This window comes from Bufo gargarizans, chromosome 1 (assembly GCF_014858855.1).
Source record: "Bufo gargarizans isolate SCDJY-AF-19 chromosome 1, ASM1485885v1, whole genome shotgun sequence".
In the NCBI taxonomy this organism is placed as follows: Eukaryota; Metazoa; Chordata; class Amphibia; order Anura; family Bufonidae; genus Bufo; species Bufo gargarizans.
Genome location: NC_058080.1, coordinates 64,400,005 through 64,416,023, shown reverse-complemented (window position 1 = coordinate 64,416,023; position 16,019 = coordinate 64,400,005). Strand labels below are relative to the sequence as shown.

Here is a 16,019-nt window from a genome sequence, read left to right as displayed (position 1 = left end):
CTACACTTACACTTGCAATTACAAAAGTATTCAGATCCAGATGCTGGTTTGAAAAATGTAGAATATACTTGACACAACCCCCTTTAAGAGAAATGCTGAGCTTGAGCTAAAAAAAAATGTGTCCAAGTCGTGGCCATATGTTATGTTATGTATATGACAACCCACATTTTCCAATAGTACCTCAAATGTCTAGGATTTGAAGAAATGATCTGTCTTTTTTCCCCCAAGCACAGCGCCACTCTTGTGTAGTGTACGCTTCTGGTATTGCAGCTCAACCTCAACGGAAGGGGCGGCTGATTATAGAAATGCCTATTCTTGTCTGTGGGGCTGCAGCAGAACGGAACAACGGATGCAGCCCCTATGAAACTAATAGGTCTGCACCATCTTTTGTGGCCCCATTGAAGCGAATGGGTCTGCACCCATTCCACAAAATTGCGGAACGGACGTGGAACCATTCATAGGGGTTGTTTAGTCTCCTGAAATTGAATCCGTCATTGTAATGAACTGGTGACACAGGGTCCGTCAGCACAGGAGCTGCCCTTACACTCTGGCCCATAGAGAGGGCACCGACCACCATCTGCGGTGTCCAGTAGTTGTCTTGAAGAGACATCCCCTTTAAACAGGACCTGTCGCCTCACCAGACATGTCTGTTTTAGTAACTACTTGCATCCCCATGTAATAAGAATTCTGGAGCATCTATTCTTATGTCTCTATGTTGTGCCATTTTATTATTCCTGCTAGAAGTTATGAATGAATTGCCTGCAGTTTGCAATAAAGGTCCAGCTGGGTGTTACCAGTTGGGGGGTGTTTCCCTGCACAGACTGACAGTCCTGATGGGATAGTATCAGACTGTGCAGCTGTAAACACCCAGCTGGACCGTCACTGCAAACTGCTAGCAATTCATTCATAACTTCTAGTAGGAATAATAGAGGAATCATAAGAATAGATGCTGCAGAACCGTTATTACAAGGGGAATGCAAGTAGTTACTACAACAGACATGTCAGTAGAGGAGACAGCTCCTGCTGAACGTCTAGTACTGGTTCCGCTGTGCACTGGGTACGACTACATTCCAGTACAAGCTGTACACTGGGATCCTGCCCAGCGCTGGGGTCAGTCTGCCATTTCACAATATACAGAATAATTCTTGTACGAAAGCCATGGTCATCTGGATAAACTGTTAATGGTCAACTGTTTGTTAGTTCAGAGAGTCCGAGCCGAGCTCTGGGTAGTTCAGTCAACAGGAAAGGTAGAGAGGTCACACAGGAAGGGATGTATCAGGGCAGTTCCTGCAGTCCTGTGCGCAGCGCTGAGCCGGGAGCTGCTCTCATGCCTGGCAGTCTGTTCCTGAGAGCCGGCGCAGAGCAGCAGAGGTAAGAGAGATATATATGATAGGGATGAAGCAGAGCTGAGTTTGTCAGATGTAACAGACTTGGGTGTGTCGCGCCATTGGATGTTGGGATTTTACACAGGACTGCAGGTAAGGTAAGCATATTATATCCTCTTTACTCTGCGCTATCATGAGTGGCAACAATGTAACCTATGTGCACAGTATGATAGGGTATTGTTCTGTTTTGGGTTTTAAAGTGTAACTGTCACTTTAAGAAGTTGCGTTCGGTAGATTTGGGTTTCTGAGAACAACACCAGACTGAGGGCTCATGCACACGAACGTATTTTCTTCAGTTTTTTTTTGCAGACCGTATGCGGAATCATTCACTTTAATGGGTCCGCAAAAAAGAAAGGAAGGAAGTTACTCCGTGTGCATTCCATTTCCGTATGTCCGTATTTACGTTCCGCAAAAAAATAGGACATGGCCTATTAGGGTACATTCACACATCCGTGTGTGTTTTGCGGATCCATGGATCTGCAAAACACAGACATAGGCGATGTGCGTTCCACATTTTGCGGACCACACATTGCCGACACTTCATAGAAAATGCCTAATCTTGTCTGCAATGGCGGACAAGAATAGGACATGTTCTATTTTTTTCGGGAACGGAATTGCGGACCCGGAAGAGCGGATCCGCAATTCCGGATCCGGGCAGCACATCGTACGGCCCCATAGAAATGAATGGGTCCGCAATTCCGTTCCGCAAAATGAGGAACGGAATTGCGGACGTGTGAATGGACCCTTATTGTCCGCCTTAGGCCTCCTGCGGGCCGCAATGCACGAACACTGTCCGTGGGGCAGCCACATCGGATCGCGGACCCATTCACTTCAATGGGTCCGCGATCTGGCCGTTACGCAAAAAGATAGGATATGTTCTATCTTTTTGAGGAACGGAAGTACGGGGCAAAAAAAAGTTCCGTGCTTCCCATTCCGCACCATTCCACATCTCCGGATTTGCGGACCCATTGAAGTGAATAGGTCCGCATCCGTGATGCGGAATGCACACAGAACGGTGCCCGTGTATTGCGGATCTGCAATACGGCAACGGAAAGCACACGTTCATGTGCAGGAGGCCTTATGGACAAGGATAGTACTGTTCTATTAGGGGCCAGCTGTTCCGTTCTGCAAAATATGGAAAGCACATGGATGTCATCTGTGTTTTTTGCAGACCGCAAAATACATACGGTCGTGTGCATGAGCCCCGACTGTCATGCCCAGTGAGAGGGTCTCAACACCGCTGATCAAAACTCCTGACATCTCTCTATGACAGGGATCAGCAACCTTTGACACTCCAGCTGCTGTGAAACTACAACTCCCAGCATGCACATGTAGTTGGCTGTTCTTGAAATTCCCATAGAAGTAAGGATTCTGGGAGTTGTAGTTTCAGAACAGCTGGAGTGCCAGAGGCTGCTGATCCCGGCTCTGTGACGTTATGAGACACATTTTAACAAACTCCTTTTACACAATATTGGTACAGATGTAGCAGAGCTGACTTTGTCATTGCTCTGTTTCTCTTTTGCACTGTGATAAATAACTGAATTGAGATAAATCCTGACGTCCCCGTATGACAAATAAGACACACTTTCAAAAATTCCTTTTAAATAGTATTGATCGATGTAGCAGTGCTGAAGTTGTCGTTGTTCTGTTGCAGACTGACTTTGCCATTGTGCACGGTGATAAATCACTGAATTTCGACATCTACTGACAGTCTCTCTATGATAAATGAGACGTACCTGAAAACTTTCCTTTTAAATTGTTTTTGATGGAGATGTAGCAGAGCTGAATATGTCTTTGTCACTGAATTAGGACCTCTACTGATAAAGGAGGCGCACTTTAAAACATTCCTTTTAAGTATTATTGATGCGGATGTAGGAGAGCTGACTTTGTCATTGGACTGTTGCTCTTGGGCACCGGGATAATGCACCGAATTAGGATAATCCAGCAGGTTTACTGATAATCCTACCAAAAGCGACCAATTACAGATCAGGAGATGACTGCTTTAGAAAATGAAAGGTGGAATCTGATTGGTTGCTATGGGCAACCAAACCAGTTTTCCTGTACACCGGTTTTGATAAATCTCCCCCATTGAGTACAATCTGACAAGCAACTACATTGTCAACCTCGCCCCTTCCGTCGGTATAATATGCATGTGTCGCCATGGTAACCAGAGGCTGGGTGTGGGCAGTATAAACTCCGGCTCCCATTATCTCAATGACGGCCTGTAATGCTGTAACTTCTCTTTACTACAATCAGATTATCTGGAATCCAGTAATTGGGTTTATTTCCCCCAAAAAATATTTTAAAAAATTCCGGTCCCAATAAATGATCTAACGCAATATATCTGACTTATTAATTGTCCTGCCGGCTGTTACTGAAAAGCAAACACACGAGTTAAAGAGTAACCCCGGGAAGAAAACATTAGCAGCGCGGCGCTGGGGGAGATTAATATGTGGCGACGTGTCCGGACTTTCTGTTTCTTTTACTTTGTACCTAATGCCAGATGGTGCCCCGAAAATAAGCTGCCGACATGATCGGGGGTACGTAGGAGGGGCAGCCAGTCAATGGATCCTGAAAGCAGCCATCTATGGTGACTGCATGTATGTAAAAACCACAAAAACATCATGTAATATCACTATAAAAGTGCGTTCACACCGTCAGGTTTCCTGATGCAGTTTTGGAAGCCAAAACCAGGAGAGAATTAAAAAACAGTCGTACCCATTATTTATACTTTCTCCCTCCTTTCATGATCCACTCCTGATTTTGGCTTCTAGAACTGCACCAGGAAACCTGACTGTGTGGACGTACCCTAGGACAGGGATCAGCAACCTCCGGCACTCCAGCTGTTCTGAAACAGCGCTAGTAACATTCCTATAGAGACAGTACTAGTAACATTCCTATAGAGACAGTACTAGTAACATTCCTATAGAGACAGTACTAGTAACATTCCTATAGAGACAGCGCTAGTAACATTCCTATAGAGACAGTGCTAGTAACATCCCTTTAGAGACAGTACTAGTAACATTCCTATAGAGACAGTGGTAGTAACATTCCTATAGAGACAGTACTAGTAGTAACATTCCTATAGAGACAGCGCTAGTAACATTCCTATAGAGACAGCATTAGTAACATTCCTATAGAGACAGCACTAGTAACATTCCTATAGAGACAGTACTGGTAACATTCCTATAGAGACAGCACTAGTAACATTCCTATAGAGACAGCACTAGTAACATTCCTATAGAGACAGTACTAGTAACACTCCTATAGAGACAGCGCTAGTAACATTCCTATAGAGACAGCGCTAGTAAGATTCCTATAGAGACAGTACTAGTAACATTCCTGTCTCTATAGGAATGTTACTAGTACTGTCTCTATAGGAATGTTACTAGTACTGTCTCTATAGAAATGTTAGTATTTTAGGACTGTCTCTATAGGAATGTTACTAGGGCTGTCTCTATGGGAATGTTACTAGGGCTGTCTCTATAGGAATATTACTAGTGCTGTCTCTATAGAAATGTTACTAGTACCTTATAGGAATGTTACTATAGTACTTTCTCTATAGGAATATTACTAGTACCTTATAGGAATGTTACTAGTACTTTCTCTATAGGAATATTACTAGTTCTGTCTCTATAGGAATGTTACTAGTATTGATTTGTCTCTATAGGAATGTTATTAGTACTATTGATATCAGTGGGATAAAATTGCATCAAAAGAGAGTGCCAGGTGTAGCCGCACTGAGTATGTCATGTATAGAAGAGCAGGTTTAGCAGAGCCGAGTCTGTCAGTCATAATAGCTGATAGCTGGTCAGGTATAGTAGTCAATGCGAAAAGAACACAAGTGACTTCTGTCCTCGTTTGGCATCGTACCAGCCATCTGCCTGTGTTACTGGACCTTAGGACATGGCAGCATGTACAGTACGTGTAAGTATCATACATGCAAGGAACAAAAAGTGGCTAAAGTGTATTGTAAACTTGCCAAGAAATGTACCGTAAAGGAAGTGAGGGTCTTCAAAATCTGCTCTGATGGGGATGTTTCCGGCTGTTTGGGGAACGTTGAGATTGGGGCAAAGACCTGCAAATATCCCATAGGTCTGATATGGTATGTGCTTATAGCTTATGATGACATCATCTGTGCAGTTTCTGGAGCTGCGGGTTCCATAGCGTGTGACATGTATCAGTGATTGTGGGAGAAAAGAGATCTATTGACCATAATAAGCAGTTAGTGACCTTTTCTGTAGAGCATTTTGCTCGTAGTCATTGACTTGGTATCGATTGGAGCCCAATGATATATATCATATGCTGTATTCCTATAAAGATCATTATTTTGAGAAATATTTCATGATTTTAACTTTACAGGCCAGACTGGAGTGTTATTACAATGCAAATATAAGGACAGACTAGATGATGGAGCCCATTGGTGTAGAAGTCCTTTCCACCTGTAACAAGGTTCATCAACTTCACCCAATTGAAGAAGATGATTCAGAGGACGTAGAACCAATGGTGGAACCTGCAAACCAATCATCATCAGAAGATCCAGAGCACTTAGAAGAACACGCCAATGGAGAGAATCAGGTGTCCGGACTCACAGCGGCCGCCCACAGCTCGAGATCCATTGTTGCTTCTATGAAAAAGGTCATATCTTCCCTAGGACCCAATGGTAAGAGAATGGGCTTTATACTTAAAGGGGTACTCCAGTTTTTATTTTTTCTTATTTGTTCATATAATAGGAAATCGTACAATTTTCTATTGTACATGTATTTAAAATTCTGCATGCCTACCTTTTATATCAGGAGGTTGACCCTCCCTATAGGTAGTAGAATGGTATAATCCATGTAACAGTCCTGTATAATGTTTCCATGGCCTAACTGAAACATGGCATCAGTCATGTGACACTTCACATCATATAACCCCTGACATTCAGCAAGCAGCAGTATAAGGCTAGGTTTACACTGGCGGCAGTCTTCTCTGGCAGGCCGTTCCAGCGGGTGAACAGCCTGCCAGATCCGTGCTGCCGCTAGTGCACGTGTGCCGCCGGAAGTCCGCTCCGGCCCCATTGACTATACTGGGGGAGGGCTGGAGTTCCGACCGCAGCACGGCAAACATGCAGAGAGGTGGCCGGAATAAAACTACTAACCCCAATATAGTCAAAGGGGCCGGAGTGGACTTCCGGCAGCACTCGTGCACTAGCAGCAGCACGGTTCCGGCAGGCTGTTCACTCGCTGGAACAGCCTGCCAGAGAAGACTGCCGCTAATGTGAAACTAGCCTTAGATGACATATACAGTATGTGCTGGGTCAGGGCAATAAGACTAGTGTTGGAATCATGGCAGGTCATTTACGATGCTGAAATATGCCTAAATTAAACCATTGTGCCGCTATCTGCAACTTCACCCCGCTCACACCAGATATAAATAAGTGGGCAAGGTGGGGAACGGGAGGGGTCGGCAGGCCCGTCTCATTCACCATTTTCTACTCCTGTTTTAGGCGTAGAAAAAGGTCTAAATGTAAGACAGCTCGGAAGCTGTCTGTCACGAACCAGCGGGTGTGAACCGACTGTGCCACGTGTCCTACCTCCTCTAAGGGCATTGTCTAAGTGAATCCCTCGATTCTTCACAGTACCCCTGATGGTGGGGATAGACTTTGCCAAGGGAAACACCAGGTCGCTACCTCTTGAGGAGGATAGGTACATGAGGCAGCTGGTCCAGGCGGACCAGGAGGTACCTGAGAAAGGTACCCCAGAAGTACAGGCATAGTCAGGCAGGCGGAGTCGTTACAAGGAGCAACAGTGCAGGACCAAAGGATGAGGCAGAGGTGTAGTCAGACAGGCAAAAGGTCAGGGCAGGCGGCATAGGTCAGGCAATCCGGAGCGGCAACAGAAGAGTCAAGTCAAGCTGGCAGGGATCAGATAAGTAACAGAATCCAGGCACACAAGTGGTTATCAGGAACCTAAGCAGAGCACAAGGACCTTGACACTGAGGCCTCTAGGAAGGGGGCTGAGCCACTTATATATGTGCAGGAGGGCTAGGATTGGTCAGTGAGGTCACATTACCTAACCCATAAAACCCAGGAAGTGATGCGAGCTGGCCCCTTATGGAAGTGCTGCAAAAAAAAAGCAGCAAGCATGCTGTGGCCAGGGCTGAGATGAAACTGTGGAGCGGATCCTCAGAACCACAGCACCTACACAATCAGAGCCCAATGCTGCAGCGTGAATGGGAAGCTCTGGCCACAGATCACCGCTGAGCACAGAGCCCGGGACCGCGGTGGTAAGCAGGGGAACAGCAGCGCACAGCAGCCGCTCTTACACTGTCTTACATTTAGAACTGGAGCTGGATGCTCCTCTTCATACCTTCGGCAGATCCATCGCCAGTTTAGGGCTTTATTAAGAGCGGCGTCTAAAATGCGGGTCTTAATAAATGTGATACATCATTTTTATTGTGGTTATTACAGTATCTACATTACTGTGTGTATTTACATGACTGCCTGTCTGTAGGTGATTTGAAAAATGGACACTTGTTTGTAGGTGATGTAAAATGGCTGCCTGTCTCGTGGTTTTGTTGTCATGTTAAAGTTTAATGTAAAAAAACAAACACAACACATACCCAGATCTGTTTCTATATAGACACTGACAGACAGATACTGCTGCAGGTAATAATACTGTGTATACTGTATATGTTCTACTCCTCAGTACACTACTACTCACCTGTTAGATACCTGGGCAGTTAACTAAAAGCCACTCGATTAAAGGGGTATTCTGGTTGTTTCCACAGGATAGGGGATAACTATTAGATTGGTGGGGGTCCTACGACTAGGACCCATACTGTTCACGAGAACCGGGGCCCCGTACACCCTGCAGCCCCCATGAAAAGAATGGAGCGGCCGTTCAGGCATCTGTGCATCCGATCCTTTTATTTCCATGGGCATTCCGGAGATAGGTGAGCGCTGTACTCGGCTATATTCCATGGAGCATGTGCGACCGGCCACTCCATTCATTTCAGGGGGCCTTTATAGGTATGTTCTCGTGATCGGCAATAGGACCCCCACCGACCTAATAGTTATCGCCTATCCTTTGGATAGGCGATAACTTGTAACTACCGGAATACCCCTTTAAGCTTCTGTAATAGTACATATACTAGGATCTTTCAGCCCAGAAATCCACCCGTGATTTTGGGTAAATTGTTGGAATGTATTTTTTTTTACATTCTTTAAAGTGAATAATGGAGCCCGCCTGCTCATGGTTAGGTGACCGGGGGATGTAAACATCTGTATGGGCTGTGCGGGTAGGGCAGATTGTATTGGCTTCTGTCCTGGAAGAACAGCAGACGTTTCATGGCTGCCAGACTATAGGACATCTGCTCAGGTTCACTTTCTTCACAGTTAGATTGCCGTAATCTCGCGATGCGCAAGCTTGCGCATGCGCAGTTCCTTCCATGAGGCTGATGCCAGCACAGGGAAGGAACACTATACCGGCACTGCACATGCGCGACCTCGCGCCAATCTAACTGTTAAGAAAGGAGGAGATTCGGAGGACGCAGGCGGTGCTGAGCTCCTTCACAGGGGGCGTGGCTGGGCTCCAAGAAGGTTAGTACAGCCCCTTGGGCTCCTTACAAGGCTCATTTACATATCTCTAAAGTCATTTTTTAAACAAAATAAAAGGACACAGCTTTATTGGACAGGTATATTGCGGACATGCTAGTGGCGATCTAGCCGTGCATGTCCGCAGCTCTATAGGCTAAAACGAGGTGACAGAATCCCATTAATGTGTTTAAAGCAGATGTTCACCTTTGAACCTGATGAAAGCAACTGTATAAAGAGTTGAGCAACTTTGTAAATAAATTGTGCAAATAAATTGTATAACTTGTACTGCTCCTGAGTTGAAGCCTGTATTAAGCCTCATGCGCACGTCCGTGAAACAAGGACCGTGTGATACCGGCCTGGATTTCTTCTGAGTGCAGGAGCGTACGGCGTCATTGGTTGCTATGAGGCCGTGCGCTCCCTGCTGCCGCCGCACTACAGTAATGCACTGGTAAAGATCATACCAGCGTATTACTGTACAGCGGCGGCAGCAGGGAGCGCACGGCGTCATAGCAACCAATGACGCCGTACGCTCCTGCACTCAGAAGAAATCCAGGCCGGTATTACACGGTCCGTGTTCCACGGACGGGTGCATGAGGCTTTATGCTCCAGAGCTGCATTCACAATTCTACCGGCTTTACAGCTGAAATCTCGTAGTATTGGAACTGTTGCAAACTTGTTGATAGGGTAAGATATTGAGCAGTGGTGTGTGCCTGACTGGTCTTATATCACACAATGCTGGTGAGAACTCTGCTTAAGGGCTCGTGCACACAAACGTATTTTTTTCCGTTTCCATACCGTTTTTTTACAGGTCCTTATGCGGAACCATTCATTTCAATGGGTCCACAAAAAAATTAAATAATGAAATGACTCTGTGTGCATTCTGTTTCCGTATGTCCGCATGTCCGTTACGGATTTTTTTTTAACATGTCCTATTCTTGTCCGTTTTGCAGATAAGGACAGGGATTGTTACAATGGATCCGCAAAAAAACAAAAACAGATGCATTGGGATGTCACACAGATGTCGTCCATTTTTTGGGCGGATCCGTGTTTTGCGGACTGCAAAATACATATGGTCGTGTGCATGAGCCCTAAGGCCTCGTTCACATTTCCGTGTCAGTGTCACGTCCGTTAAAAAAAAGCATATGTGTTTCATCTGTGAAGATGTCCGTGATAGATCCGTGGTTGGTCTGTGTGTCCGTTTTTACCATCCGTGTGTCATCCATAACTCACTGACGTTGCTCAGCTGAAAATTGATTTCCAAAGAATCTCCTATTAGTCTTCAATGAAAAATGGACACAACACGGATGTTATGGGCGTGCTTGGTCCGCATCACAGATCAAAGTAGTGCATGTCCCCGCCACACTGAAATGTGAACAGACACATTTAAATCAATGGGTACGTGTGCAGTCCGTGGACAATGAGGACAGCACACGTCAGTAAAAAACGGAAATGTGAACGAGGCCTAAAGGTGTTTTCCGAGCTTTTCATACTGATAAGCTATCGTCTGGAAAGGTCATCAGTATCTGATCGGTGGGGGTCCGACACCTGGGACACCCACGATCAGCTGTTTGAGAAGACACCGGTGCTCACAGTAGTGCTGCGTCCTTCTCGCAGTTTTGCCTAGGCCAGTGATGTCACGGTCATCGGTCACATGGTCTAGGCGCAGCTCAGCCCCATTCAAGTAAATGGGTCTGAGCGTAATACCAAGCACAGCCACTATACAATGTACGGCACTGTGCTTGGTGAGCGCGGAGAAGGCTGTGGCGCTCACAGGAGCACTGGTGCCTTCTCAAAAAGCTGATCGGTGGGTTCCCGGGTATTGGACCCCCACGATCATATACTGATGACCTGAGGATAGGTCATCAGTATTAAAGTCTCGGAAAACCCTTTTAAATGTATACAGTCACAGCAGTAGCTGACAAGTGTGTAGGACAAATCCTTCATTTACTTCCACTGCTCAGCAGGTACATGTTGTGATACTTCCAACAGAAAAAGGCAATTTTTTTCCCCGTGAAAAATGAAATACTAAATATTCCCCACTAGTAGCAGTTAGCACAAACGATAAGACCTCTTATATAGATGGGTAATCCATTGTCAGTGTATGGCCGCTGTGAGGGGAGGATGTTATCTGAAGGGTAACTGTGATAATAGTAGATGTAGAATTGGGATGGCAGTTTGACAGCTGTGTTGTTCTCTTAGAAGTTAGAAAGCCAGGATAGGAAGTGGAATACATGGAGTGACTTTAAAAAATGATATCCCGATACAAAAATTCCATACATAGAATATTCACATACTGTATATAAAGAATGGATGTGTCCCTTTACAGACGTCTTACCGAGTCTAACATGTTACTTTACAGCTCCCTCTTCACTTCCAGATTTCATTCACGTTAATGACTGCTTTAAAGAAAGGTCTGAAAAAAACCCTGATCAAACGGAAACCTTTTTGTCAGGTAAAGCCCTTCTAAAAATGTATAATTCTATACTGTGATTGCACGGTTGCTGGAAAACTACAACTTGATATGACAGGTAATGGTAAGAGTAGTAGTTACCAGAGATCTACCACTGACTGAGGGGCTGCTCAATATGTACATATTATTCATGCGGGTTTAACTGACCCGAACTCACAGCGTCATGAAGATCTTGGATCCTGTGAGTTTGGGTCAGTTAAACCTGGTCTTAGGCCATGGCGCACACAGGTAATATGGACGGGCGATACACTTAGGCTACTTTCACACTTGCGTTGTTAATACCAATATTAAGATCCTGATCCTTCCTGAACGGATCTCTTTCCATTCAGAATGCATGAGTAGTGTCCGTAACGAACTTTACAATTTTGGGTACCCGAACTTTGAGCAGAAGTTCGCTGAACCCGGCGAACCCGAGCTTCCAGGTGTTCACCCATCCCTATGCATGCGGACTAAATGGAACCGTTTTTCCCAGTATTGAGAACCTCTGCCGTAAGTGTGAAAGTAGCCCGTACACAACCCGGAGAACTGTATCCAGGCACGCAGTGTATCCATATTGTTTAATAACCTAATGCCATGCTATGCAGGGTTGCCAACCAGAATTTCTTTTTTCTGAGACCCAATCCCAAAATCACGGACAGCTAAAAAAAATTATGGACAAATTGGAAAACCATAATAAATGTTGTAGATTATAAGTAATACAGGTCCATAGCTCATTATACCGATAACTCATTATCAGCATTTACTGAGAGTTGTAAAATGATGATAATCACCACCAAAATAATTCAGTCAAGTAACACCAGCCTCAAAAAAATCACGGACACGTCTTTTTTTTTCACGGACACAGGAAAAAAGTTACCTATTTTTATGGACTGTCCAGAAATTTCTAGACGGTTGGCAGCCCTGATGCTATGGTGGTCTAAAGTGAATATAGGAGGTCCGGGGTGTGATCTTGGAGGTCTGAATGTATTAAGGATGTCTCTTCTGGGGTCATAAATTAATTTAGGGGGTCTCTTCCGGGGTCTGTTAATGAATATGGGGATGTGGTGTCTTCTAATATTAATATAGAGGTATAGTCTGTGGTATAATCATTTCACCCATACTCTTTTTAAATAAAAAACCCTCATAAAGGGTACTTCCATTTTTCCAGGACCTGCTTCTCCAGTTTCATCCTGTGAAGGGGTCCCTCAAGCGGACATTTCTGTGCATGCACAACCTTCTCCACATTAGGAACGCATTCTGGTCAGGTCTTAGCAGCTAAGACACCACCACCAAGTAACTTGAAGCTCCTGGGAATCAATATAAAATCTTGAGGAGGGCCCCATCCTACTATGGTGTCTCCTATATAACAGAGGGGTTTCTGGACCCTCTCAGGCGCGGAGGTGACTGCTGCCTCTGCACCCCCTACATCCCTGAAAATGCATCCTCAGCTCGCCTGAGATAACAGATCTGCACAGCTACATCCCATAAGGTTAGGGGAACTGATATGTACAGAAAAGGAAGGAAACTGCTCAGGATATGGCCGTATTTCACAGGTTCTGATGTGACACAACAGTCAGTCTGTGCACAATGTAACTCGCTGACAAACATAGTGTCTTCATGGCCTATCATAGGATAATGGCTAAAGAAATAACACCGCAAGCTATGCAAAAAACTAAATAAAATATATACCGGTACTCATCTGTTACAATGTATTTCCCCTTCGGGATGTTCTAAGTTGTCACTCTGAATTTTACAAATTTTAAGTATTGTCCAGGATAACACGGTGCCAGTATATACAGGTGAAACTCGAAAAATTAGAATATCGAGCAAAAGTCCATGTATTTCAGTAATGCAAATGAAAAGGAATTGCATGAATGCAGCTTAAAATTTGAATTTTGTGAAAAGGTTCAATATTTTAGGCTCCAAGTGTCACACTCTCGTCAGCTGATTACTCCATACCCCCTGAGCAAAGGGGACCTCAAAATTGAGACTTTGGGGTTTCATAAGCTGTGAGACATAATCATCCAAATTATAACAATTAAGGCTTGATCTATCTCGCTCTGCCTGTAATGAGTCTCATATGTTAGTTTCACCTTTTAAGTTACATTACTGAAATAAATTAACTTTGCAAGATATTCAAATTTTTCGAGTTTCACCTGTAGCTGTCACTACAAAATGTCCACGTAACCACAGTTGTAAGCAGAATGTAATAGTATGGAAAGGAAACGCCACAACCATCAGTTAGGAAAGGGTTACAGGGGGACTTCTAAAGACCACACGGACTTGGAACCAAAAGGGAGCAATGTAGCGAAAACCCAAAATTTGGAAACTTCCATATTTATCTCAACAACAGGAGGACCTGATGATGCATGATGCCTCCATCCACAGTGCTGTGGTTGTGGATAGGGGGAGCCTTGTGGAGGGAAATCTGGATAGGATTTGCCTTAGCTGCACCCCCATATCTTCTTCATGGGCTTCATGCTCAGAACTGTTAGGCCATTATATAGGAGTATGATGTAGGGGGACGAATATGTTTGGCCCTCCTCATAATAAAAGTCACACCAGACCAGACTATGCGGACAGTGCAAATTATTGTGACCGTCACAGGTGAACATATGACCGAAATAAAGTAAGGACGCTGACGCTAAAATGGGGGTCAGCCAGGAGTGAAATAAACACCTTGTCCTATCCGTAAAGATTAGGGGTTGTCTCACTTCAGCAAATGGCATTTATCATGTAGAGAAAGTTACTACAAGGCACTTACTAATGTACTGTGATTGTCCATATTGCCTCCTTTGCTGGCTGGATTCATTTTTCCATCACATTATACATTGCTTGTTTCCACGGTTACGACCACCCTGCAATCTAGCAGAGGTGGTCGTGTTTGCATACTATAGGAAAAAGCGCCAGTCTCTCTGCTAGCCGGGACCACCTCATATGCGCAACTGCTCCCACCCCGGCCACCTCGTATCTGCGTTGCAGCAGTGATCGTAACCCTTGGAAGAGAGCAGTGTATAATGTGATGGAAAAATGAATCCAGCCAGCAAAGGAGGCAATATGGACAATCACAATACATTAGTAAGGGCCTTGTATTAACTTTCTCTACATAATAAATGACGTTTAGGCTACATGCACACGACCGTATGTGTTTTGCAGTCCGCAAATTGCGGATCTGCAAAAGAAAACGGACGCCATCCGTTTTTTTTGCGGGTCCATTGTAACAATGCCTAAAATGGACAAGAATAGGACATGTTCTATTTTTTTTGCTGGGCTACGGAATGGACATACGGATGCGGAACAGCATACGGTGTGCTGTCCGCATTTTTTGCGGACCCATTGAAATGAATGGGTCCGCATCCGATCCGCAAAACAAAACGGAACGGACACATAAACAATCAACGTTCGTGTGCATGTAGCCTTACTGAAGTGAGACAACCCCTTTAACATTGAATCTATCGAGCATGCAGGCCTACCAGTACTTTGGTGGACATTCTTTGTTGTTGTGACATGTATTCCTAACTGAGCAGGGTCCACCTTCTCACCAGTTGTGACATCTGTAAGCGAATAAATAGCGCGCCAAAAAACATATTGAACAAAAAAAAAAAACACATAAAAAGACAAACAGATAAATGTAACAATATAAATAGTGCAGGGAGAGGGGCGTCCCATTCTCTATATTAACCTATGTTATTTATCAAATTGTTTGAAAAATGGCCCCAGTCAATGCTCTTGTCCCACAGATCTCAACATCCATCTTGTTATGGTCCGAGGAGGCGTCCCTGATCCCCAACTCCAAGCAGAACTCAGGAATAGACTCCGTCTACTGGAGAATGACAACAAGGACGTGGCTGCAGTCTTCTGTGTGAGTTATGATATATCTCGGACAGAGCTTCTCTTATCCTCTGACTTACAGGGGTTATCTCATTGTTAATGTAAAAAATGAAAATCACACATCATACAGTAGTACATGACAATCTCTTTCTAACAAAGCTAGAACCAGCCCTGTACCTCACATGGATCCAGAGATCTCCACATTCATTGCGCCAATTGTTCTACTAGATTGTCTTCAGGCTGGTAGCTCAGGGGGCAGGTTCTTTCTGCTGCAGCTCAGGGGAGCGGTATCCTTTCTCATGGGATGTGTCCTTTCTGCTGCAGCTCTTACTCATTCACAGCTAAGGGAACATGTACTTTCTGCTACAGCTCTTTCCCTATCCCAGCTCAGGATCTGTGTTCTTTCTGCTGCAGCTCTCTTCCTATCACAGCTCTGGGGGTTGCCTTTTTTGTTGTAGCTTTCTCTCCCTTTTACATGCCATGTGGTGTGTCCTTTCTGCTCCCTCTATCAGCCCAGGGGGGTGTATCACTTCTGCTGCAGCTCCCTTCCTATCACATCTCTGGGGGGAGATGTCTTTTTTTGTCATAGCTCTCTCTCCCTTTAACAAAGTCACCATCCTATATTAGGTGCTTATGAATTTATTTGGGCAATGCTTAGCAAACGGTGTGCATATTAAAGATTCTTTGGGCAGTATGAAGCACCCCATGTTGTGTAATTACAGTGTTTATTTTCACATTCTCAAATAAGTAATCTAGCTTTGAAGACCATTTAAAA

General features: G+C 44.6%; 1 protein-coding gene across 1 annotated transcript in view; it reads left to right on the top strand.

Moving 5' to 3' along the window:
* The first annotated feature begins 1,235 nt into the window (after window positions 1-1,235).
* Window positions 1,236-16,019, top strand: part of SH3TC1 (SH3 domain and tetratricopeptide repeats 1) — a 52,781-nt gene continuing 37,997 nt past the window's right edge. Inside the window, 4 exon segments of the mRNA XM_044295869.1 lie at window positions 1,236-1,371; window positions 5,748-6,048; window positions 11,342-11,416; window positions 15,154-15,275. Of these exon segments, the coding sequence (XP_044151804.1) occupies window positions 5,793-6,048; window positions 11,342-11,416; window positions 15,154-15,275 (453 nt within the window). The 5' untranslated portion in view covers window positions 1,236-1,371; window positions 5,748-5,792.